The following is a 27,170-nucleotide window of genomic DNA, read 5'->3' as shown; positions in this document are numbered from 1 at the left end:
TAGGAGAAGAAAGAAGGAGCCAGTTATGGAAACTGAGGCATGGTTAGAGAGGTAGGAGAAGATGTAGGATAATACTGGGTAGCTGAATCCAAAGAATAAGAGCTTTTCTAGAGGAATATTCGCAAACAACTGAGTTTAAAGGACTGCAATAAGAGTCCGGGAGAGGCTGGTTAGCTTTAATAAGTCATAAGTCTAGTCAGCATATGTCCTCGGCTTTATTCATGGTTATTTCCAGTTGCCACTACGTTCTTAGAGTTTCATACTTATTTGGCTCACAAGTCATTTCCTGGTTTAAGATTAAGTGAGCTTGCCAATTCTGTGACTTTGGGTACCTTTCATTGTGGGTTTCCAAGGAAGGTTGGGACTAATCAGATCTAACGAGTGGTGGGAGGTGGCCTGGGAGAGAGGGCTCCTCACCTCCTTAGTTGCTGTAGGTGTTATCTCTGGCCTGCTCCTTGTGAAGCTAGCTTTCTGCCTTGGAATGTGAAGTTGTTTTGTTTGCCAGTATCAGGATGTCAGGGAAGGGTATTATGTATACTTCTTAGTTGCTGAAATAGATAAAATGAAATACCTGAATTAAGAAACGAAAACAATCACTTGCTAGATTGAATGTCTCCTACTTCTCAATTCTGTTCCTTTCCTCCTCCTCTTCTCTTCCCCTCCCCCCTTTTTTGGCTCCAGTTGGATAGGGGAAAGTTGATGATGTTGAAATCTTAGTTCTCGTAAACAGGAAAGAATTAGGAAATTGAGGTACGGAATAAGCTTTAAAAAAGCTACTGCTTGTTCTATCCCCAATTTACTAAATTGTCATTAAGTCGACTAAGACAATTATAGTAAACCCAGTTTCATGTGGTAGGGAGTTTCTTGTCTGTTCACTGGGCATTAGAAGACATTCTGATAGACATGCTTTCAGAGGAGAGTGTTATTTGGGGATTTTGTGCCAAAGATTAAAGGGAGCCAGACTAGGAGAGAAAAAATGAGCAGGATGTTTCTACCTCACTGTGGTGGAATTGGGCTCAGAATAAATTGGCTTTGCTTCCAGCATTAGCCTGCTCTGTGACCTTGGGTAGGTCATTTAACTTTTCACCCTCAGTTTCCTCATCTGTAAAATGTTGAGGGTAGATTAAATGCTCTGTCTCGTGTCTAAAAATGTTTTGATTTATGACTGAGGTAATGAAATGTTTGATTCCTAAAACGCTCTCTCTGTCTAAAGTGGAGGGGGATCAATTCTCTATTGCTAGGAAGTGAGGTGGTACAAAACATCTTAGGAGGTTAGAAAGCTTGCATTATTCAGTGGATTCTTTAATTGACCTTCCACTAGAAACACAGCTGCCATTGCCAGAAGTGTAACCTGAGAATGTTAAGTCCAAGAAAGCTTCTGAGTTCTATACTTCTTTTCCTACCAGAAATTCCAGACCTTTCTTAAAAAATTCAGGATGGATAAAAGAGGTCACTGCAAAGGGAAATGGCTTCTAGCTCCATGCTTCCTAGTCTGTGCCAGGTGCTTAAGATTGAAAATTCTTTATTCCTTAAAAGCCCTTACTTATTCTTTAATCACTTAAAATCAGAACTTCATAGTAGCACTTTGCCCAGGGGAAGGGGAAGGAAACAGCAGTGGAATGAGGTGGAAGAGGTAATAGGCTTATAACGTTCTTTGTTGTAAAAGCTGTTCAGATTTGTAGAGGGGTAGAAGGAATACAGATTGTTCTTCATTTGCATTTGGTGCTACATCAAACCAATCAAAGTTAGGGATATTTGTCACAACTCGAGTTTTGTTTTATTTATTTATTTATTTATTTATTTTTGGCTGCGTTGGGTCTTCGTTGCAGCGCGGGTTTTCTCTAGTTGCTGCGAGAGGGGGCTACTCTTTGTTGAGGTGTGCGGGCTTCTCATTGCGGTGGCTTCTCTTGTTGCGCAGCACGGGCTCTAGGCGTGAGGGCTCAGTAGTTGTGGCTCGCGGGCTCTAGAGCACAGGCTCAGTAGTTGTGGCACACGGGCTTAGTTGCTCCGCGGCATGTGGGATCTCCCCGGACCAGGGCTGGAACCCGAGTCCCCTGCGTTGGCAGGCGGATTCTTAACCACTGCACCACCAAGGAAGTCCCTGTCACAACTCGAGTTTTAATCTGTGTCTGGGTTTTTTGAATCTGTGTCTGAGTTTTTTTGAATCTGTGTCTGAAGATTGGACCTGCTGCAGCTGGCAAAGATACCATGTAGTATTAAATGTGAGTCTTTCAACTAACCTTTCTTTGCTAGGCTTGGAAGGGAGGATAGTAATATGGGTTCTGTGTGTTTTGACCTTAAATCACATACATTGATAGGTTGTTGTTCTGCAGAGGGAGTCTCTAAAATTTGGTGTTTTGTTGTTTTTTTTTTTCCCCTGGGCTGTTCTCATGTCTCAAACAGCTACTGCAGTTATTTTTAAACTTTGTAGTTACATTTAATTTTATCTCACATTTGTTATTTGCCCAGAATATAAAGTAAGTTAAATGTTTCCATCACTATTTGTAGGAATGTGACTGTGCATGCTGGCCTTCAGGATCTGACTTCAACAACAAAACAGCAAGTCTTGTAGATGTTTTTGAGTCTAACAAAAAACTTACTTTTAAAATTGTTGTATAGTTACTTTTGATCTATTTTAATCAGTCTGTGACACAGAATCAAACGATATATGTGTTCTTTAGAGGTTTTATATTTAGTAGATTTTTCTTCCAAATCAATTCTTACACATTAATATGGGAGTTGGTGGGGGACTTAACGTGTGACATACTTTAAATTACAACTAAGTCAGTCAAAGGATGACATGTATGGTTGATGTCACATTAACTCTAGTTTAAAATGTTCTGTAGGAGTTTTTAATTCCCTGTCATAGTAATGATAGTAGTGCCAAACCCCGAAGTGCATTGGGCTTGAACCTCTGAATGCTGTGGACCCATTAGAAGACTGTTTTTTGATTGTCACAGATTGTACTGCCTAAAAACATTCTTAACGTGATTGTCTTAAAAAAAAATAAAAGCTCTCCAAAGACAAAATAGGAACAATTATTATAACAGAAAATAATTATGGTCGAAATGTCTGTGGTTCCTTGGGAATGCTGTTCTTTTTGTGTTTTCCATCATTAGTGCAGTTTGAATGAATGTATATAGTTCAGAGGTCTTCGTGTTTGCATTTTAAAATTAGATAAATGACCTCAACTTTCAAGCTTGAATTCATTTTTAATTTTAATTTTATTTCATAAAATGTGTAGACAGTTACCTGTTCTCTGCATTTATAAGTATAAACAATATGTCTGTTAATTCTGTAATTTTTATAATTATGTAACTCCTATCCTTAAAACATTTAAAGTAAACCCTTTATGTGCAAAAAAAAAAAAAAGTTATGCTAACGTGTTCATCCATTATCATCATTTTTTACATATTATAATCAAATTGCTACTTACTAGTTGAAACATATCTTTATGTTTATGGAACATACAGGTGTGTGTTTCTTATGATGTTTCTTAGCTCACAAAGAAGTTATTTATGAACTACAGTGTGGGTCATTTTGTTAGTTTTACTGGAGTCCATAAACTTAAGCCTTTAAGAAAAGCACAGTTAGAAAACACTATTTTAGGATTGGATTGTGTGCTTTCACCAAATTCCCTTGTATTTTTTTTTTTATTTTAATGTGTTGGAAATTGTGTATGTACTTTTTTTTTTTTGAAGAGCTATGATAAATATCTAATTTGTTAACATTTTTCGGTGTTTGGGAAAGGCTGTCTACATTAAATTACCTCAGGAATTACATATTTACTAATTTTTAATAGTAATTTACTAATTTCTGCTCTCAAAACTATCTTTAAAATATTGATTATGTTGCCTTTAATTCTGTCTATATGCTTCCTTCTGCCCAGATAATAAATGAAGGAATTTATGGTATGTGGGAGTGTTTTTAGCTATATTGAAATATGGTTTTGCTAAATTAACCAACATTTGTAGAACTAACTAGCTATCAAAAGAAATGTTTGAACATAAGCTTCAAAAATACATTTATAAAATAAGATTGAGTTAGGTATTGAGGATAAGGGGGGGTGAACAATAATCCGATTGTTCCTTATTTTATAAGAAGTAGACAGGATAATTTCTGTCTAGATAATGAAGTATATGAAACAACCTTGTTGGCATTTTTCTCCTAAGGTACTTGGGCCTGGGATGTTTTCTTTTTCTGCGTTTTTCTTTGTTTGTTTTCATCTAACGGGCATTTCTGTCACCTTTAGTGAGATCCATCTGTCACAGAGGTGCCCAGCTATGCCAGAAGTCCTGATAGTCTTGTCCAACACACATGAGCATTGAAAAGTTTGGCTGAAATTAGGAACCAGAAACAGGGAGGCAGCCCTGTGCCCTTCTCCTTTTAAAATGAAAATTTTGATGCCAGGAAAGTAGAGGCACTTTGGAATAGCCAGTATCTCTCAAGGGGTTCTTCTTTAGGGAGGGATATGAACTAGAGTGGCTCCCCTTCTAAAATGGAAAGGAGTCCTTAAATTTTTCATCTGTCCTGGAGGAGGAGTTAGTTTGGCTTCAATTACCAAGCCCTTCAGTTCTCTTATGAGGCAGCAGTTCCATAAGGACAGGTTCTATAAAATATGCCCTTATTAATGTTATTCCAGGTGTTCTCATTTTTTTCCAGCTTTTACAGCTAGGACGGAAACATCAGCGGAGATGGAACTATATGCTCAAATGAAGATTAATCCTTTTACTTCCACCTGCTTCATCTCCCCAAAAGTGTTTAGTATTTTAGATACACCTGTAAAGCATATAGATATACCAAACAGTCAAATTTGAGTGCATATGATTATTGAGTCATAACTAGTTGACAATGCTAAAATCCTCCTGGAGGTTGATGGGACCAGAAGATTGAGCCCTTTTCATTTGCTGGCACACCAGAAATAAATTGGTTGTGGTTTACCAACTGTTTTGAATGGTTGTCTGAGTTCTCAGTCTGTGGTTTTTATATTTTTGTTTTAAGATCTCAGCAAAGCAATGTCTCAAGATGGCGCTTCTCAGTTCCAAGAAGTCATTCGACAAGAACTAGAATTATCTGTGAAGAAGGAACTAGAAAAGATACTCACCACAGCACCACCACATGAGTTTGAAGTAAGGACCCTATACTGTTTTTGCTTTCATCCATCTACATACTGAGTTGCTATTGCTGCTACTGATCATCTAGCCTGAAATAAGCACAAGATGTAGTGATATATTTAAAAAATTAGGATTGCTCAATAATTAAGGATTTTCAATATTTGCCCATTATAAAACCATTGTCTTTTTTATTTTTTAAATTCTGGTAAGTTTCTAAAGTTTGAAAGAGTCAGAACAAAATTACAATTTATGTGATCTGTGTTTTGGTATCATTGGATGGAAAAATGGATACCATTGTTCAGTTAAAATTGTGAGAAGTTAATTGATCAACCTTATAGCCTGCATGCCTTTTCCAAAGAGCCAGTTCTAACAGAACTGTGCTACTCTGACAGCTATGATAGAGGTTTCCCAGAATAGGCAGGTGTTTACTTTTCTACTTATAAATCAATAGATTATCCTTTTCATTTTCAAATTTCAATTTATACTTAATGTTTTGAGGTTAGCTGTTTTTTGCTCCTTCTTGTTCTTTTGGTGAAGATTAATTGTCACTTAAAAGAAGTAGAGAAATACATTGGTGAGTAAATGTAGGGAACCAGTTGGAATTCCCACAGGCCAAATGGTGTTCAGATTACATGATACGGGTGGGACATGGGGAGATTACTTGTATTCCTTTAAGTGTGGTTCCTATTAGCTTTTTTTCCTCTTTAGTTTTAAATTGGGGTGTAAAAAAAGTCTCTGCTGTACTCCATGTTTTAAAGGTATAAGAATTTCACTGAAAGGTATTTTAAATGTACAATATATGTCTGTTTTTATTAAATATTAAGCATTCTGCTAGTTATAACAACAACTTCTATTCTCATAGCACACTAAAAAAGACCTTGATGGATTTCGGAAGCTATTTCATAGATTTTTGCAAGAAAAGGGACCTTCTGTGGATTGGGGAAAAATCCAGAGACCTCCAGAAGATTCGGTAAGTTCTGGATAAAATGTAGGAAAATTTAAGGTAATTTCAGACACTGGTTTAACTTTTGGGGGTGGGATACTATAGGGTACCTGTAGGAACCATCAATTCAGACATTGAAACTACAGAGATAGCCTGCTACTACTTTCCTTTCTTTTGGACCCATCTATCCAGTCCTGCAGAGCACTTATGAAAGTCTAATCTCCCTATGACACTACCTCATAACTTAACATCCTTGAATATGAGGCAGTTCTTTTGTTCAAACACATGGTAAGAGCTTCATTATGTTTTCTTCCTTCTATCTCCAAACCATCTGATTTCTCATTGCCTATAGGGTCATGTACAGTCATTGTCAGCTACTTAAAGCTCTCCCTATGCTTTCAACCCATCTTTCTAGCTGTATTTCCCTTGCCTGCCTTTCTTGAACCAACCCAGCATTCCCTTCACATGCATAGTATTTCCCTGCTTCTAGACTTCTGTGTATGTTGTTTCCTTGGAATGCTACGGGCTCTTCACCTATCAAAATCCTGCTCATTCTTTGAGGCTCAGTCTAAATGCCTCCACCTCTGTTGTCAGCTCCTAGCAGAAAGCTGCACTGAAGAGGTGTAATGTGGTAGTATCGGAGGTTCAAATCCTAGCTCTACTGCTTTTGAGCTTTGTGTAAAATGAGAATGATACCAAGTGCTTTCTGTACTTCACAGGGTTATGAGACTCTCTTAAGAAACATATGGAAACATGTTAAACCATGAAACATTTTGCAGATGTTCGTGGTTATTTCTATCATGCTGTGGTAGTAAGCCAGCCTAATTAGTAGCAGTTGTTTGTATGCATGTGTTGTCTTCTTACTAGTCTTTGAGGCCAGGAGACCATGTATCCTGAGTTGAATGATTGATCTAAGTTAAGTGATTGTTTCAGGGACAGGTTTGGTTAACACAGTGACCTTTCTTTCCTTTCCTGTCAGCAGTTTTGACCACTGCTGCTTGTGGCATTTTTCACTGAAGGTAGAAAAGGCTTGATGGAGTGGAATAATTGTATGTAGATAGTTTATCTCTTATGTATCTGTAATCTTAAATAATCTAATATTGGTTTAAAAACAGGGCTGTTTTAAGCAGGAGTTTGGCAAACTACTGTCTGAGGGCTGCACCACTGCTTGTGTTTGTAAAGTTCTATTGGGACATAACTGCATGCATTCATTTGTATACCGTATCTGGTGGCTTAAGCTAATGGAGTCCCTCGTATTTCTTCTAATGAGAAAATCTTAAATGTAGTTCCTGGTGAAGAGTACTTTTTTTCCTATATGTGAAAATTGTCTTTCAGTTATAAAACTTTTAAAAATTATAAATTACATGCTCATGGTAAAAAAAGAAAACAACAAAGAAAAAATAAATCCCACCTAAGCGTTCACCTTGAGGAGTCTCTCATTTTTGATGTTGAACTTAAAATTCCTCTTGTCTGTAGTGATTGCCAATTACAGTGTGCATATATATATATTTTTTTTTTCTTTAGGGTCTTCTATTTTAGTCTTTGATTTCCTTCACTCTAGTGATGTACTGTGATTTATTTTTCTGCTTTTAAGTGGTAGAATTAATCAGATTTTCTCCTGAAAAATTAATTTAGAGCAATCTTCTGGATAGGTATATAATTTTAAAAAGGAACTAGTTGTAAATTCAGTCAGATTAAAAAAAGAATGTTTGGGAGTAGGCCTAAAATTATAATAAATTTATGCATTATGTATTTTCCCACTTTAAATACTTAATATTTTTGCTAGGAATTTATTCCTAGTTGAAATGACTTTACTTTTCTGATTAATGACAGACCTGGGGATAAAGGTGTGGTTTTCTTCTTAATTCTTGCAGACTTGGGAATTTTTTTCTCATTACACAAACTTAACCTTTTTTTTTTTTTTTTTTTTTTTAAAGAAATTCACGTTCTTTTATTTATTTATTTATGACTGTGTTGAGTCTTCGTTTCTGTGTGAGGTCTTTCTCTAGTTGCGGCAAGTGGGGACCACTCTTCATCGCGGTGCGCGGGCCTCTCACCATCGCGGCCTCTCTTGTTGCGGAGCACAGGCTCCAGATGCGCAGGCTCAGTAATTGTGGCTCACGGGCCCAGTTGCTCCGTGGCATGTGGGATCTTCCCAGACCAGGGCTCGAACCCGTGTCCCCTGCATTGGCAGGCAGATTCTCAACCACTGTGCCACCAGGGAAGCCCCAAACTTAACCTTTTGATGATAGAGCCTACCTTGAAGGAAGGCACAAAAATTTATTACTTTCAGTATATTTTATGATTCAGGATTCTGCTTTGCCAATGGAGAAATCTGCCTTTGTGTATTTTGAGAGAAGATTATGATACATAGTAGGGTTTCTTGGCGTGGGGATTGGAGTGGGGGGGAGGAAGCAAGTAGAGGGATCAGAACCACCTAGGGATTTTTCCATTTCAGCGCCACCATTCCAAACAAGGTCTTGACAAGTCCTTTCAGGAGGCTATGCCCCTGCAGTGAGCTGTAGTTACTGATAGGAATGCTGAATTGATATAGGAAAAAAAAAGAGAAAGAAATAGAATATAGAATTCTGGATGTAATATGATTTTATGAAGTCTTTTCTCTTTCTGTTTATAAAAATGTAAGTCTCCATTAAAAATATGTCTTTATTTTATTTTATTATTATTATTATTATTATTATTTATGGCTGTGTTGGGTCTTCGTTTCTTTGCGAGAGCTTTCTCTAGTTGCGGCAAGTGGGGGCCACTCTTCATCGCAACCACTGCGCCACCAGGGAAGCCCTATGTCTTTATTTTAAAGCCTAGGTTGTGAGTATCTTTTAAAAAATGTTCTTATAATCCGATGTGCCCTTAATGTTGAGGGTTTTGAAATGCAGAGGGAAAAAATAAGTTTGCTCTTTTAACTATGTTATGAGCTTCTTGAGGGCACAAATGTGTCGTATATACTCTGTATGTTAACTATTAGCTTTGGCAAGTAGTTCTGAGCATACAAATTATAGGTTAACATTCATTCACCTTGCTTCGCCTACACTCCTCCGGCTCCCTCCCTCTCCCCCCGACCCCCAGGCTTTTTACTCTCTGGTCATAGAGGTTATATAGAGGTCAGTTTTCCTTTCAAAACATAACATTATTTAGTGAACATAGGTTTTGTTGGTTTTTTTAAGCATTTTTTAAAATTTATTTATTTAATTTTGGCTGCGTTGGGTCTTCATTGCTGCGTGCTGGCTTTCTCTAGTTGTGGCAACTGGGGGCTACTCTTCGTTGCAGTGCGCGGGTTTGTCATTGCGGTGGCTTCTCTTGTTGCGGAGCATGGGCTCTAGGTGCGCAGACTTCAGTAGTTGTGGCATGCGGCTCAGTAGTTGTGGCTCAAGGGCTCTAGAGCACAGGCTCAGTAGTTGTGGCACATGGGCTTAGTTGCTCTGCGGCATGTGGGATCTTCCCAGACCAGGGCTCGAACCCGTGTCTCCTGCATTGGCAGGCGGATTCTTAACCACTGCGCCACCAGGGAAGCCTGGACATAGGTTTTTTTTTTTTTTTTTTTTTAAATTAATATTATTCATTTTATCTTTTTTTAAAATTATTATTTATTTATTTATTTATTTTTGGCTGTATTGGGTCTTCGTTTCTGTGCGAGGGCTTCCTCTAGCTGTGGCAAGCGGGGGCCACTCTTCATCGCGGTGCGCAGGCCTCTCACTATCGTGGCCTCTCTTGTTGCGGAGCACAGGCTCCAGGCGCACAGGCTCAGTAGTTATGGCTCACGGGCCTAGTTGCTCCGCGGCATGTGGGATCTTCCCAGACCAGGGCTCGAACCCGTGTCCCCTGCATTAGCAGGCAGATTCTCAACCACTGCACCACCAGGGAAGCCCTGGACATAGGTTTTTATTTTATTTTTAATTTTTTTATAAATATACCCCTTTTTAATCTTTTATTTATTGATTGATTTTTTCTTTTTTTGGCTGTGTTGGGTCTTTGTTTCTGTGCGAGGGCTTTCTCTAGTTGCAGCAAGCGGGGGGCCACTCTTCATCGTGGTGCGTGGGCCTCTCTTGTTGTGGAGCACAGGCTCCAGACGCGCAGGCTCAGTAGTTGTGGCTCACGGGCCCAGTTGCTCCGCGGCATGTGGGATCTTCCCAGACCTGGGCTCGAACCCGTGTCCCCTGCATTGGCAGGCAGATTCTCAACCACTGCGCCACCAGGGAAGCCCAGGTTTTTATTTTCTAAATGCAGGTGATACTGTACCCTCTTAACTAAAAAGAAATTATTGTCAGAGAATAGCCATTTAGAGTGACATTTCTCATGTCATCCTTGCATATAAACGTTGTTATAACAGAGGATCTATATTTTTGTGTAGGAGTTGGCCACATTGTTTTGTAAATAAAGTTTTATCAGAACACAACCACACTTACTCATTTACATATTGTCTATAGCTGTTACAATGCTGTGATACTACAATGACAGAGTTGAATAGTTGTGATGAAGACCATACGGCTTACAAAACCCAAAATACTTCCTTTCTGGACCTTTATGGAAAAAGCTTGTTGACCCCATTTTAGTGTATTTATTTTTAGAAGATCTTCAGTAGTTTACTTCTTTGGTCCCCAGAAAACTGACCTCAAATGCCTTTTTCAATTCAGATGATTACATTTTAGGTAAAACTATTTTTTCGTAAATACTAGATTGGAGGATATACTTATAGAGAGACATTGAAATTTTATGTTGTCAAGTTTTACTTACTCATTCTTGCCTACTGTGTTGAATACTTCATTTTAGCTCTGTCAGTGAGCACATATATATATATATTTTTTATTGAGGTATAATTAACATGCAACATTTTATTACTTTCAGATGTATAACATAGTGATTTAATTTAACATCTGTATGCATTGCTAAATGATCACCACTGTAAGTCTAGTTACCATCTGTCACCATACAGAGTTAATACAATGTTATTGACTGTACTCTCCATGTTTTACTTTACATCCCCATGACTTATTTATTTTATAACTGAAAGTTTGTGCTTCTGGATCCCTGTCACTCATTTCACTTCCTCCTCCCCTTTGGCAACCACCAGTCTGTTCTCTGACATACATGTTTTGTTTTTGAAAAGCCTATTGAGCCCATATTTTATTGAATTATGCTTAGAAGAAGAACGCAATTTATGGAGTTATGCCATGGATAATGCTCTGCCCCCATTTTGTGAGTGTTAATCTTGATTATTACATTCATTTAGTTATCTTGGTATTTAGTTACTTAAGGAAAGTTTTTTAAAAAATGTATTAAGGTTAATGTTTTCGACTAGCAAGGAGGGACCAGTCAGCATGTACAGCTTCATTGGACCATTTAGTTGCTTTCTAGAGAGGCCGTAAGAGTGTCTTGTTCCTCACCAAGCTTAATGTTTGAGCTTAAGTGTTGAGGATGGAGAGGGATGGGAAATAGATAAAAGAGATGGGAAGATACAGAGCCTACTCAAGAAGGTACTGGGACTGATGGGTTCTTTTGAGCCCTAACTTAAAACCTGTTATCACCTGGCTGGCCATGACCTCTGGTGACAATAAAGTACATTATCATTTATATGAAAAATATTCTCTAAAGAAGGCTTTTTCATTTAGATAGGAACACAAAGTCCCTGGTTGATTTATGATTGTCATTGTTCTTGTTTTAAAGTCCTCAAAAGGGTGAGGGTGTATTTGTGAATGGGGAGGAGTTATATAGGGTCAACTCTTTTTGTTTGTTTGATTGAGACAGAGAATTGGCATGAAAAATATCGTATCAATGTGGTATTTAGCGTCAACAGATTTTGTTTGTTTTGCTCCACAAAATAACTGAGAGCTTTTCTTACTCTTATCAGTGCAAAAACATTAAAACGTGTTTAAATATAATAATAAAGCATTCTGAGAAAGTTACAGTGTACGTGTACAGAGTGAAAATACAGATTTTTAAAATTTGTCTTTTGGAAGGTGAATCATAATATATTGTGCAGCTAACGTTTGCACATCTTTTTTGAAAGACTTACTGGAGACAATTTGGCCAAGGATCTACCGTGATATGACACAGGATGGTTTGCTTCGAGCATGGTGAAGATTTCCCAACTGTAGTCAGCAGCTAATGGCAAAGCCATTAGAGACTTGTTTTGCGTGTGTGTAGAGATAGTATTAGATCCTGTAAAGAAGATGTGGTACATATATACAATGGAATATTACTCAGCCATAAAAGGAATGAAATTGGGTCATTTGTAGAGATATGGATGGACCTAGAGACTGTCATACAGAGTGAAGTAAGTCAGAAAGAGAAAAACAAATATCGTATATTAACACATATATGTGGAATCTAGAAAAATGGTACAGATGAACTGGTTTGCAAGGCAGAAATAGAGACACAGATGTAGAGAATAAATGTATGGACACCCGGGGGGGAAGCAGGGTGGGGGGTGATGGTGGTGGTGGGATGAATTGGGAGATTGGGATTGACATATATACCCTAATATGTATAAAATGGATAACTAATAAGAACCTGCTGTATAAAAAAATAAAATTAAATTTAAAAAAAATTAAAAAAAAAAAGATAACATTAGATCCTGAATGTAAAAGTATTCCACAAAAAGGAAATAGGTAGTAGCATTTAAGGAAGTGGTCCTGGGGACATGGGTGGATACCAGAGAGCCTCATCTTTTCCTTGAAGTAAAATTTTTTTTTGTTTTAAATAAATGTATTTATTTATTTTTGGCTGCGTTTGGTCCTCGTTTCTGTGCGAGGGCTTTCTCCAGTTGCGGCGAGCGGGGGCCACTCTTCATCGCGGTGCACGGGCCTTTCACTGTCGCGGCCTCTCCCGTTGCGGAGCGCAGGCTCCGGACACGCAGGCTCAGTAGTTGTGGCTCACGGGCCTAGCCGCTCTGTGGCATGTGGGATCTTCCCGGACCGGGGCACGAACCCGTGTACCCTACATTGGCAGGCGGATTCCTAACCACTGCACCACCAGGGAAGCCCCTAAGTAAAATTTTAAAATGGTAATATATAGAATTACTAATCTAATCAAAAATACTAATACTAATTTAGCAAATATTGCTAAAACTCATTCCCTACCTTTTGATTCCATGATGAATTGAACAGTCTTTAATTTTCTCCAGGACTACCTTCCTTCACATGCCTTTATATACAGAAAACTTATTTCAGGAAGGGGATGTGACTAAGGGGCTGACCACAGGCCTATGAGTCTTACTTCTGTTCTGGTTACTTATTTATTATTTTACTTTAGAAATAGTAATAATAAATATGTGGCCACTTTAAGATCAATCCCATGGTTGACTCTGAGAGACTCTAGGTAATAGTGTTAGACCAGGGTCTCTAACCACTCCCCCTGTGTCTAGAGTTGGGGATGGTCCAATCCCACAGAATCGAGTTCCTTGGGAAAATTACAGCATGGATATAGGTAGTAGTACCACTCCTCTGAACATTACCATTCCCCTCTCCCCAACCCCCATCATACAGAGAACCTTTTTGGACCTTGGCTCATGTGTTGCAAGGCCTAATATAGATCAATTTATTATTATACTCTCCAAGTGTATATTTTATGTAGGCATTTTGTGTCTTATAATCAGATGAGAAAAATACATCTGTGAAGTTCTCGTATCCCACATCTTCATCTGTGGTACAACTGTGAGGGAATTTCCATTATTTTTATTTAATACAGGACAACCCTGAACCTGCAAGATTGGTACTGGGAGAATTTTTTTTAAAAAAAAGAATGGGTGGCCCATACCTACCTCTAATCCTTTCTGCCCTGTAATTCCTTGGGGACATTTTACTAATTTCTTTTCCTTATTCTAGATCAGATGTGGACAACTGACCCTCTGCTTATCCCATTGTATAGCCAAGATGAAACTGGAGTAAGTTTACACTAGGCATCTGAACCCAGGAAGTCTCTGCAGGGATTGTAGGCCCTAGATAGATTTTTTGAATTTATAGGTAAAACTGTATAAATGTACATTTTTTCAGAGTGGACAGAAGTACTGTTTTAGAATATCATTCAAGAAACGTTTATTGGGTGCTTCCTCTCTGTCAGGAACTAGCTGCATGCTGGGACTACAAAAAAATAAGTCTTGGTCCTTCTTCAGCATTTTGGCCTTGAGTTTTAGAGGAAATGGATCCAGAAACAGCTACCTATGAAATAGTGTGAGAAGCAATCCATAGGGTGGATGCTGTGGAAGCATCTAACTGGCATGAGGGCTCAGGAAAGACTTTCTGGCATTAAGATAGACTCTTGGGGTAACCTTGAGGCAAGACTTCTCTGAGGAAGGGAGGAAAATCAAAGAGAAAAAAGCTTTGAACATAATAGGAGTCTAGAAATAAACAGGTTTATAGCATTTAGCTTGTTCTCTGGTTGTGGAACGTATGGTAGATGTGTCTGCTTCTCCATGTCTAGAGCCAGAAGAAAGGCCCTGAGAGAGCCGGATGCTGAGTCTCTTTGCCTGACATTGCAGCTCCTGTTGCTGGCTGAAAACCTCAGCCACTGGGTTACACGGGAGGAATGTCAGAAACTACAGTTTCCATTTAAGAGAGACACTAATGGTGGAAGATGGGAACAGAATTTAAAAACCATGCTTCGTTATATGCCTCAAACAGTTTGCTTAGATTTTTCAACAGTGTAAAACATCAACCCAAATAGTTAAAAGATGCTGTTCTTAAAAGCAAAAATAAACAAATGGGACCTAGTTAAACTTAAGAGCTTTTGCACAGCAAAGGAAACCATCAACAAAACAAAAAGACAACCTACAGAATGGGAGAAAATAGTTGCAAACAGTGTGACTGACAAGGGATTAATCTCCAAAATATACAAACAGCTCAAATGGCTCTATATCAAAAAAACAAACAACCCAATCAAAAAATGAGCAGAAGACCTAAAGAGACATTTCTCCAAAGAAGACATACAGATAACCAACAGGCACATGAAAAGATGCTCAACATTGCTAATTATTAGAGAAATGTAAATCAAAACTACATTGAGGTATAACCTCACTCTGGTCAGAATGACCATCATCAAAAAGTCTACAAATAATAAATGCTGGAGAGGGTGTAAAGAAAGGGAACCCTCCTACACTGTTGGTGGGAATGTAATTCGGTGCAGCTGCTATGGAAAACAGCATGGAGTTTCCTTAAAAAACTAAAAATAGAGTTACCATATGATCCAGCAGTCCCATTCCTGGACATATATCCAGAGAAAACTATAATTTGAAAAAATAACATGCACCCCAACGTTCATAGCAGCACTGTTCACAATAGCCAAGACATGGAAACAGCCTAAGTGTCCATCGACAGAGGAATGGATACAGAAGATGTGGTGTTTACACACACACACACACACACGCGCGCGCGCGCGCACTGGAATATTACTCAGCCATAAAAAAGAATTAAATAATGCCATTTGCAGCAACATGAATGGACCTAGAGATTATCATACTAAGCAAAGTAAGTCAGAGAAAGGCAGATATCATATGATATCACTTATATGTGGGATCTAAAAAAATACAAAGGCACTTATTTACGAAACAGAAATAGATTCACAGACATAGAAAACAAACATGGTTACCAAAGGGGAAAAGATGGGAGGGAGGGATAAATTAGGAGTTTGGGATTAACAGATACACACTACTATATGTAAAATAGGTAAAAACAAAGTCCTGCTGTAATACCGCAGGGAACTATATTCAATACCTTGTAATAACCTTTAATGGAAAAGAATCTGAAAAAGTGCATGCGTGTATATATATATGTGTGTGTGTGTGTGTGTGTGTGTGTATATATATGATTGAGTCACTTTGCTGTATACCTGAAACCAACACAACATTGTAAATCAACTATACTTCAATTAAAAAAAATAAGTTCAAGGTAAAAAAAGATGCTTATTCTCGTTTTTGTTTCTTCACTTGTGATAAACTTTATAAGGTTAATCAGCATTTTAGCTGTTAATAGCTTTTTTTTTAATGTTAGGTTGATTAAGGTATAATTTACATACAGTAAAATTTATTCTTTTTAATGTAAGTTTTCTGAGTTCAGAAACGCATGCAGCCGTGTAACTACCATCATAATCAAGATATAGAACTTTTCCATTATCCCCAACAGTTCCCTTGTGCAGCTTTAAAACGTGCTTCCTCTTAAACCCTTGTAGGGCTTGATTCCCACTTTACTTCTTTCCTTAAACACACAAGCTAAGCAAATACGTATCTTTCTAAAGTATTGCCTTTTCCTTCATTCAGGGTTCTCCAAAGAAGAGGTCAGCCTAGCCTCCACCCTCAGTTTTTTTTTTTTTTTTTAACATCTTTATTGGAGTATAATTGCTTTACAATGTTATGTTAGTTTCTGCTGTATAATAAAGTGAATCAGCTATATGTATACATATATCCCCATATCTCCTCCTCAGTTTTATATCAGTTTTATATCTGGCCTTTCTTTTAACCTTTGTTTTCCTCCACCTGCTCTTTAATCTGCTGTAAAACTTTTTTTTAATAGCCTCTGGCCTTTCCCCCCACCCCACCTTCATTTCTCCAGGGCTGCTCCAACAGTGTGAATTATATAATTAAACTAACAATGTACACTGCTTTAATCACTTTAATCACACTGCTATTTAGTACCTTAGAGTTTAAGGCTAGTATGCAGCATAAATAGGATTTGATGTTAGAGGCTTCAGTGTTATTTTTTAGGAAATTTAGGATTGTCACAGTTATTTTGAAGCATCTTTTGTCCACAGTTAGACTAACAGGAGGGTTGACTTATAGGGGAAATATATGGTTATTTTAGTGAAGAGCTAGTCCTAGTCACATAAGCAGATTGGCTTTTGGACTTCCCATATCTTCTGTTAGAATTCCTTTACAACTCTCTGGTCATCTCCCTTTGTCCTTTCTAATCCATACTGAAGTGGAATGTTCTTTGAAAACTACCACCCTAGCTGATAAGGATATGGGCCAGATGTCTCACAAGGTTGACTAATTTTATGATTTTAGCTCACTTCTATAAAAGGGTGATGAACATATACCTGTTTGTAGTATTTGAATTTTTTTTACCATCTGTATATATTACTTTAACAGTTAAAAAAATATCTAAAAGTCTTTGAACTTCCTAGAGTATCTATAAAAAAAAATCTCAATTATAGTAAGGGTTAGGGAGCAGTTGGCACTTCTCTTCAGTTACCTCCTATCTTGTAGGATCATTTGCCATCTGTAATCACTCTGTTTCTTCTTTTTGTCATTTAGGTTTTCTGTCAGTTTTCTTACTGTCATCTCTTCTCTAGTTTATCAGGTTTAAAGTATACAGTTGTAATAAGACTATTATGATTTTAAATCTCTTCAGCATTTTGGAAGTCGCTACAATTTTTTTCTTTATTTTATTATTATTATTATTTTTTGGCTGCATTTGGTCTTAGTTGCAGGATCTTTGTTGAGGCATGCGGGCTCTTCGTTGCGGTGCGCAGGCTTCTCTCTAGTTGTGGCGTGCCGGTTTTCTCTCTCTAGTTGTGATGTGCAGGCTCCAGAGCGCGTGGGCTCTGTAGGTTGCGGCACGTGGGCTCCAGGGCTTGTGGGCTCTGTAGTTTGTGGCACACAGGCTCTCTCCTTGAGGCGCACAAGCTCAGTAGTTGTGGCGCAAGGGCTTAGTTGCCCCACGGCATGTGGGATCTTAGTTCCCTGACCAGGGGTCGAACCCGCGTCCCCTGCATTGGAAGGCAGATTCTTTACCACTGGACCACCCAGAAAGTCCCGGAAGTTACTACAAGTTTCAATGGGAGGGCAGTAAGTATGGGACTTTGAGAGGCAAAAATATTAAGGGTAAGAAACAAAATGCTATAGGTAGGTAAACACATGAGAATTGAATAAGTTAACAAGTTACGATATGTGTTTAAATAAGCTTTAAATTTTAGAATAGTTCGATTTTTAGAAAAGTTGCAGAGATTCACTGTGTTTTTAACTAGAAACATTATCAAGCTATCTAAACTGATTTTTGTTACCCGTATTCATTTTTAAACTTCCTGCTGAGTCAAAGGAAGCACAAAATAATTGCCAAAAATGCTTATGGAATGTTTTTTCCATGCTCAGAAAAATAAATAAAAGATAGCTGAGAAGAAACATAGAAATGCCAGAGGGGTACCTATGACTAGACTAAATATGGAAAAAGGCAGAAGTAAGCCATTAAACAAAGATTTCTTTTTATAGAAAGGCTTGTGAAAGACAAGTGTCTTCATTGTATATAGTCCTAAAGCCCTTGGGAGATTGGAAAGTTTTCTGTTATTTCAAAAGAGCGTGAAACAAACACTATTCCAAATTTTTTGTTTTTTAATGAAGCAAAGCATTAAAGATTTTTCATTTAAAAATTTCATAAAAACCTGTGTATGCGCAGCTCTGTATTCTGTAGTTAATGCTTATTTTCAATGTTGGGGTGCTTATGTCAGATGTACTGAATCCTTTGTGACCTCATTTAGTATTCACAACAGACCTAGAAGATAGGTGCTATTATTATGCTCATTTTAAAAAGAGGAAACTGAAGTTCAGAGTTAGTAAGTCGTCTAAAAGGAAGAGCCCTGGTATGAACCAGGTGGCAGGCTCCAAAGACCTGTTTCTTTCATATCCTTTAGTAACAATAATGGAGCTCTTCAAGGAGTACAGCCCTATTTTCATCTCTGGTGCACAGAATGGGGCCTACTTTATGTGCTTATCAGCAACAGTGATAAGAGCAATAACAGCAGACATTTATTCTGCGCCGATGTGCCAAGCATGTTCTCAGCTTTTCACATGCATTTCCTTACGTGATCCTCAGATGACTCTAGGAGCTCGCTGTTATCTCTGTTTCACAATTGAAAGCTCTGAGACTGAGTGGTTTACTTAACTATTAAGTAAGTGGCAGAACCAGAATTTAGGCCCAGATCTGCCTGAGCCCAGGCCCTTAACCACTCTGGTATCTTATAGAGCAATCACCAGTTGCCATCCATGTTTGAAAGGAACTTGAAAGTCTTTAAAGCGTGGCTTTTCCATCATTTCTCCACCTTTCCTTGAGTAGAACTGTTGAGTAGGCTCCACTCCTTCCCTTAGAGCTTCAGATATCCTCACTTGACTTTGAAGTTCTAACAGCAACACATTTAACAAATATTTATTAAATGGGTACTGTGGGGTAAGCATTTATCTAGGCATCGGAATACAAGTGAACAAGATAGACAAGGGACTAGCACTCAGTGGAGCTTCATTCCGGTAGAAGAGAGAAAACATAAATGTGTGAAGAAATAAGATTATTTTAAAAGACTCATTTCCCATCGCTGCTGTGCTGGCCCAGGTTCACCTCAGCAGTCACATCTCTCTCCCTGGCTGAAGACAAGGATCTCCTTTACTCATTACTTTTACTCTACAAATTTATCAAATATCCACTATTTTAATTATTGGGAATGCAAAAATAAAGACAATCACTTCTCTTAAACACCTTACAACTTAGTGCAATGCTTCCCAACCTTTCCCATGTAATGACATACACAGAAAATGAATGGGGTAAATACAGGAGGCTGTTTAAAGCTGGGAGGAGGGCTTTGGCTGCCTCAGGGTCTGTGTAGCTGCCTGGAGGGCTAAAGGAATCAACAACACAGGCATGCAATAGCAAACCAATTTTGAATTTTTGGTTTAGTGGGGAGCTGTTTACACTAAGTTACATTTATAGTACAATGGGATAATAGCTATGAAGGTAGTTTCAGAAACAGTTCACTAACGCACTTCCCTCCTAGAGCGATTAACTGGTGTTCTCTGTTTTCTTTGAATGCTTGGGTCTACTCTTAATCATCCTAAGTTCTTCTCTTACTAAGTGGAGTGGTTTGTTCACCAAAACTTAATAGTGTTTGTTCCCAAACCTGTTCATACTAGTTATAGTTTTGTAATGACATAATGAAATTAAATTTTATGAATGAAATGGGCTTAAAAAATTTATTTCCATGAAAATTGAGTTGAACGCTTTGAGAAAGTTGGATAAAGATGAGTAGCCAAAAAGAAACAAGGTATTGTTAAATTAGGTGAGGGCGAGATAAGTGTGAATCTTCTGCATGCACATTGTTTCACAGTTGACTAAGATCTTGGTCCACTTTGAAGAAACGAAACTGGAAATCACAGATGGTATCTTATTGGTGTGGTTTACATAAGTTGACAGAGCTCTGGCCAGCAGATCCATACCATACCAAAGGAAAAGATCTCTGTGAACGATTGTACTATTACTTGTAAAAAGTTGAAATAGTTTAGGTATCTAAAACTCTTTCATTGTTCTGTGTTTGAACTTGTTTTTTAAATCTACTATCTACCTATCTAGAACGTTTTAGATAAGTGGGTTTCTGGTACATGTAGCAAGTGTAGCAGGGAAAGAGCAGTTGGGGAGTTGGAAAGTCCTAAGCAAGTTAGGGATGAAGAGGTGACATTAGAACTGAGTCTAGACAAGGTAAGTAGGGACCATGTCTGCAGTTCATTGTCGATTTGGAGGGATCCATTTGGCTGAACTAAGAAGATGCTGGAAAATATAGGAGATGAGAGGTTATATAGCAGGCTTTATATAGCAGGCTGGTTGGAATGTGTTTTTAGGAGGTAAGTGAGGAGTGGCTCTCTCTGAATTACATAGGAAATTCCGATTTCTTATAGTTCTTGGTTCCCACTGAAGAAATGGCTACTTTTAATTTTTCCTGTTTTGTTTTTCTTTTTTCAACACCCTTTATCAGGGCTAGCTGACTTCCTTGCAGCTTAGCTTCTATACGTTAATGATGTATATTGAGCAATTTTTTATAGTTTAAAATCTCTAATCTCATGATATTGAGCTATAATATTCTTAATCATATACTTACTCAACAGGTATGTGAGAAATTACCACATGCTCAGTGTCAATCATTAATATATTCCACCATTACAAAACCACCTCCCTATGTATACTGAATTCATTCTGCCTTCAGTGTACTTAACAGTTTTTTTTTTTTTTTCCAGTTTACCTGTAATAGCAGTGAGGTCAAGAATACAGACTCCAGAGTTTTAAATCCCAGCTTCATTACTTCTTAGCCACGTAACATTCAGCAGGTTATTTAACTGCTTTAAGCCCAGTCTCCTCACTCATTAAAAGTAGACATAATAAAAGTAAGATTTTAATGAGTATTATTGAGAATGCATGTAAAGCACTTACTATGTGCCAGGCACTCTGATAAAGACTCAGTAAATGTTTACTATTGTTGTTATACATTCAACAAATATTTACTGAGTACCTCTTAGATGTCAGGTGCTATCCTGGACACAGTAAAAACAACAGAATTGTATTAAGGTTACAGATGGTATTTTTTTTTAAGTTCTGTAACTTTTCTTATTTAAATATTCCTTGTCTTTGGTTATGAATATGTATTTGTTATCAGTATATTTAATTTGATATCTATTTCATTTATGATCATGAATACTTAAAATCTTTCTATGTGTCTTATTTTTTGCAAAATATTCCATCAACTAGGTGAGCCATAATTTACATCCCTGTAATTCCCTTGTATCAAATGTGTTGGTAGTTTGCAATTTTTGTTGTAATAGATACAGCTCATCTATCGCTAATGATTTTTCCTGATTGCAGAGATAGATTTTAGAAAATTCTTTAACTTTCTGGATTACAGGAAGTCTGTGCTCCTTAGTAGCTGTAAGGCCAGTGGGGATAAACAACATAATGTTCTCCGTTACGAAAATGATTAGCTGTACTATTCTGTTTTATGAGTTTTATTGAAGATCCATGTAGTGAAAGCCCCAGGGTGGTATATGTAGATTGTCTTTAACCAGCAACTCCATCCATGTTTATAGATTTTTTATCTACTAAACTCAAGATAGATGTGAAGGCTTGGCCTTGTTTCAGAGGACTATCATAGCTATTAAAAGAATTGGGCACCCATTCTCATTTTGTGTGGACATTTAGGTATTTAAAGGATTTGTGTGTTCATTGTGGGGTGTAAGGTTTAGTGAGCAGGGGACGTTTTGCAGAGCGTTCTTGGCATTGGACTGTTAAAGCTTAGGTGAAATTGTAGGAAGGTTGGTGAATGATCATTATAAGATTCTTTGATCATCTATCATTGGGCGTGGCATAAGTTGGGAATTCAAATGTTTTTTCTTAATTTTTTGAAGGTAGGAAATAAGATAATGAATCTAACTCATCACTTGAAGGAAATATAGTAGTAAAAACAGTTGACAGAAGTGTGAGAGTTGGGAGTTTGTACAAGTGTATCAGTGTGTGTTACTTCTGGAAAGTCTCCTGTAGTTGGGCATGTAGGTTGACTCTTACTTTTTTCCTATTATAAAAACCCTGTAATGAATATACTTATATATAAATCCTTGCATCTCAGAATTATTTCTAAGAAATATTCAGAAATGGTGTGTTCGGAGGATATAAAGTTTTTAAAGTTTCTTATTAGACATTTCAAATTGCTTTCCAGAAAGTATACCAGTTTGCACTCCTATTCACATTAATTTATTGGATCAACAGCTATATTTTGAGTGCCAACTGTATATTAGTAGAGAACCATACTGATAAAGCCTTACCCTCATCTAGTTTTTAGTTTATAATCTAGTGGAGGCATGGACAATAAAAGATATGTAATGTAATTTCAAGTAGTGATAAGTGACATGAAGAAAACAAAGGTAAGGATATAGGGAATGAGGGAGTAGAGGTAATATTCTAGAGAGGGTAGGCAGAGAAAGGAAAGGCCTCTCTGAATTAGCATTGAGTAGAGACCTACAGTCTATTTTATTGTAGTCTTGCTACATTTATTAAAGCATTGAGTATTATTGTTTTAAAAAATACTTGCCAGTTGAGATGAAAAATATTTTAAAATTTTTATTTGATTATTAGGTTGAATTTTTTTCTTTGGCTTATTTGCGTTATGTTAGTTGTTTGTATTAATTTAATATGGAACCATCCTTTTATTTGTAATAATTGGTTGTTGGACTTTGAATTGCTATGATCCTTACCTTTATGTAACAAAAAGGCACAGTATTCAAGTTTGGCTCCCCTGAGAGGGCAATATGAGACTTAAGATGAAAATAAGTGATTTTTATGATTCTAGCTCCTGGTAATAGTTCTTTCTGAGATTTTTATTAAGGTCGACTTTAGTAACTGAGGTAGCAGATTGTAGTGAAGGATATTGTGCATGAGTTATTGGGTTGGTGCTGATGAGTGTAATTGTTTAGAAAGCAGTGTTGTTGCCAAGATTTCTGACTTTTTCTTTGAAAGGACCTGTTTACTTACTCCCTCTTACAAATTTTTGCTTTTGGACATGTGTGGACTCAGTGTATGAATAGGACAGTTGATTTCCTCTACCACTGGAAAACTTACCCTGTTTTCCTGTCTGTAAGGTCTAGTTGACATATAATTTAGAATAATTAAAATTAATTTTAAAAAAAACAAAGATGGAGTTAATATCAATAGCTGGCAAAATTAAAATATGTACTTGATTTGATAGTTTGTTTTGTGTTCTTATAATTTCTTAAGTGAGAGAATACAAAAGAACTTTCTTAGGAAATGTACTTTTCCAGGCTTAGCTTATAATGTTTAGTATGTGATCGTTCTGTTTGTTTCCTATCACAGAGGGATCATTTTATAATTACTACACTAATATGGCCTGTAAAAATGATTTTTTATGCAGCGCAAAGTCTTAGATTTTCTCTATCAGAATTGTATATAATGTTTGCTAATTCAGTACTTTTTTTTTTAAATTAAAATAACGGTGTTTGTAATCAGGTTTCTAATTAGTGATGACACCACTTTTGTTTGAAACTTAGTATTTAATAAGACAAGAAATAAGTTCCAGAGAATGGATTTCATTTATTAACAGCTGTTTGTTCCATTCATTTATTCACTTATTTACTCAACAAATATGTGAGTGCCGCTAATGAGCATGACACATAATTAAAGGTGATAGATATGGTAGGGGGAGTACCATATGGCAGTTACTGCCTTCCTGGAGATATGGAGCACTGAACAGACAATTTGGAGACAGTGTAATAATTACTGATAGAAGCTGGTAGTACCTGAAGCAAGAAGTGGGGGCTTCGTCAGACTCCCTCCTGGTCGTATGAGTGTCACAAAAAGCGATTTTGCTCTGTGGTTCTCTGACACCTTGACAGGGTGTATATGTGTACCTGCACATATACACCCACACAAAAGACTAACTTTTTAAAAAATTCTTTTAATTGTGGTAAAATACACATAACATAAAATCTACCATCTTGACCATTTTTAAGTGTACACTTCAGTAGGGTTCAATATATTCCCATTGTTGTGCAACCAATCTCCAGAACTTTTTCATCTTGCAAAACCAAAACTCTATACCCATTAAACAACAACTCCCATTTCCCTCTCCCCGGAGCTCGTGGCAGCCACCATTCTGCTTTCTGTCGCTATGAATTTGACTACTCTAGGTACCTCATATGAGTAGATAAAAGACTTTTTAATCTTAGGTTTTCCTTCTGTTGTTTTGAAAATTGCTGAGTTCTGCTACCAACTACACATCCTTGGTTTTGCTTTCTTGGATGAATATGCGGGGATACAAAAGCCTGGGGCATTGTTCTGTGGCAGCATTGTTGCCAGCGGAACCACAAGCTGACACGGCCTGAGGGAGCGCCTGCTCTCTGGCCATGCTGAGAAGTCATCAGGCAGCATGGAGCCAGGTTAGGACGAGCAAAGTTTGGAAAGGCAGAGATATTATCAAAACGTGGGTTTTTCTCACCACAGAAGACCGTCTTAAACCAGGGTTTGGCAGACCTTTCCTGTAAAGGGTCAGATGATGAATATTTCAGGCTTTGTAGGCTGTGTAGTCTCTGTCGTGATCGCTAACCTCAGCCATGGTAGCATAAAAGCAGCCATAGATGATATGTAAATTAACGAGAGCAGCTGTGTTCCAGTAACACTCTGTGAAAACAGGTGGCAGGTCTGACTATCCCACAGGCTATAGTTTGTTGACCTCTGTCTTAAACTATCCTCAAGCTACACATAACTGGAGAGAGACGGGGTGGAACCCATACCTGGGAGATCACTGAGCTGGTTTGTGACTTGGAGCAGAGAGAGAAATACAGTTTTATCAGATTTTTTTGCCGTATTTTATCAAATTTGTGCCATCGATTATAAGTTGTACCTTTTATGTACAACTAAGAAAGAAAAAAAGTGCAACCAATTAATTTTCAGATCCCGTTGGTTGTATGATGCATCCTGGTTTCAGAAATGTTAAAGTGTGGGGTGGGGTGGAGAGTGTGTCTGGATCAGTGATGTAGTGATAGCACAGCCAGCACCTGTCTTCTTACTGTGGGCCACACATTTTGCTTAGCACTTCACACATATTGTCTCATTTATCCTCATAACAGATCAATGAAGTAGATGAAAAAGACTTTGAACAGAAAAATAATTTGCCATAATAAGCAGTGGAATCTAGGATCCAAACCCAGGCAGCCTGGCTTAAAGCCTGTGCTCTCAGCTACTTTACTATCCTGCCTCCTTCAGTTCTGGAGCAATCTTTTTATCAAATGATAAAATTCATGCTGGAATTGATGTAGTTTATTAAAATGATTTGAATCAGGTCATGGAGGAAACAGCAGCTACATCATTTCCCTTTAGCATGTCCTTGCAATTTCAGACATTTCTCAGGACAGCCAAAGTACTGGTTTTCATCCATTATATGCCTGCTGGTGCCCTCAAAGAGGAACTATTATTTATGAACCTCTTCTGGAAATATTTTTAAAATGATAAAGTTTCCAAGCCAAACAAAACTTGTGCTGGAAGAAAAGTCTTGGTGCTGTGTGCACAGTAGTATCTGTGATGCCAGCCAGCACTTCTGGTCCTGCTACTGCAGAGGAGAGTAAGCACCTCATACACTGTAATTCATCCTCTTCTGCATCTGTGAGCGTTGCATCAAAGATGGTGCAATCCTGCATAAGTAAGGCAGACTTCGCTGAAGATGACCTTACTGACTTTTAAAGATACAGAAAATGTATGAGCCATTGAGTTCTCGAAGTTTTGGAGAATTCTGGTGTTCCTAGCACAAGCCTGCATTCAACTGACAGAGCAAGCTGTGAGAGCTTGCCTTGGAGGGAGTTGAGGTTTTTAGTACTCAGGATCATCAAATAGGAAAGTCAAAATTGAATGACAGTTAAAGATGGCAGGCATCTCAGACTCCATCTACAGTGTCAACTTCTAATTCAAGCCAAACAGAAGCCTTATTGAAATTCAGTTTGGAGAGTTAGTTTATTTTTTGCTTTATTTGCATATTAACTTTCACTGGGAAATAAACAGCGTCTCTTATAAAGATTATTTTTATATTCTGTGAATGAAATTTCCACAGTAGTGAAGTTTTGTTTTTTGGGGGGATGGCATTGCACTTTCCTGAAAGAGAGTCCATTAACGTCTGATTTTCACAAGTGACTGATAGCTCATAAAGCCTGAGAATCATTGCTCTGAACTGAGATGTGGAGGATGAAGAAAAGGCATTTGGTGAAGTGAGTTTGCATGAGGGGGAAAGTGCAGAGACTTACAAGCAAGAGATGTGGCACATTAGAGAGCCCAACGCTGCATGTCCCTGGAGAACAGTGTGTAGGGAGAGTAGGAGAACAGAGAGCAGAAGGAAAAAAGGGCCAAGTCATTACGGACCTTGTATACCATGTCTTCTGTTTGGGATTCAATTCAGCTCCATTTAATAGTGAAACTCAAAATAATAGAGTAAGTGTAGAGAGACACAATCCAGAGCTAGTATGGCAACCTGGTGGTTATCAGGAACCTGCGCTTCTCTGTTTTGCCACTCTACTATTCTCAGCATATCTCCTTATGGTCCCCGGTGGCCACCTGAATGAACTCTAGTCATCGTGTCTTCGTTCCAAACAGCAGGAAGGGGGAAGAAGGGCACAACCCCTGCCCTTTCACAGAGACTTTCTGGAAATCTTTCAACTCACTTCCAGTTAATCACAGTGACCAGCACTTTGGCACAGATACCTGCAAGGGAAGCTGGAAATGTGGTCTTTTTTTGGGGATGGTGGTGTGCCCAGCTGACAAACAGGGTTCTGAAATGGAAGGGAAAAAATGATATTGGGGTAGGCAGCTAAT

The 27,170-nt window shown here is 37.9% G+C and overlaps 1 protein-coding gene across 6 annotated transcripts in view; it reads left to right on the top strand.

The window, feature by feature from the left end:
- Nucleotides 1-27,170, top strand: part of UGP2 (UDP-glucose pyrophosphorylase 2) — a 52,449-nt gene that overhangs the window by 11,258 nt on the left and 14,021 nt on the right. For 4 of the 6 annotated variants that reach the window (XM_082426635.1, XM_082426639.1, XM_082426637.1 and 1 more), the window contains exons 2-3: nt 5,002-5,129; nt 5,977-6,084. In XM_082426635.1, the coding sequence (XP_082282761.1) occupies nt 5,002-5,129; nt 5,977-6,084 (236 nt within the window). Of the gene's footprint in view, nt 1-2,508; nt 2,560-3,889; nt 3,912-5,001; nt 5,130-5,976; nt 6,085-27,170 lie in introns of all 6 variants that reach the window. The other 2 variants (XM_082426634.1, XM_082426638.1) reach the window with 2 other exon arrangements.

Source organism: Balaenoptera physalus, assembly GCF_965194825.1.
Source record: "Balaenoptera physalus genome assembly, chromosome: 15".
NCBI lineage: Eukaryota > Metazoa > Chordata > Mammalia > Artiodactyla > Balaenopteridae > Balaenoptera > Balaenoptera physalus.
The sequence above is the reverse complement of the archived record's forward strand: the minus strand, read 5'-3'. Positions and strand labels throughout refer to the sequence as shown.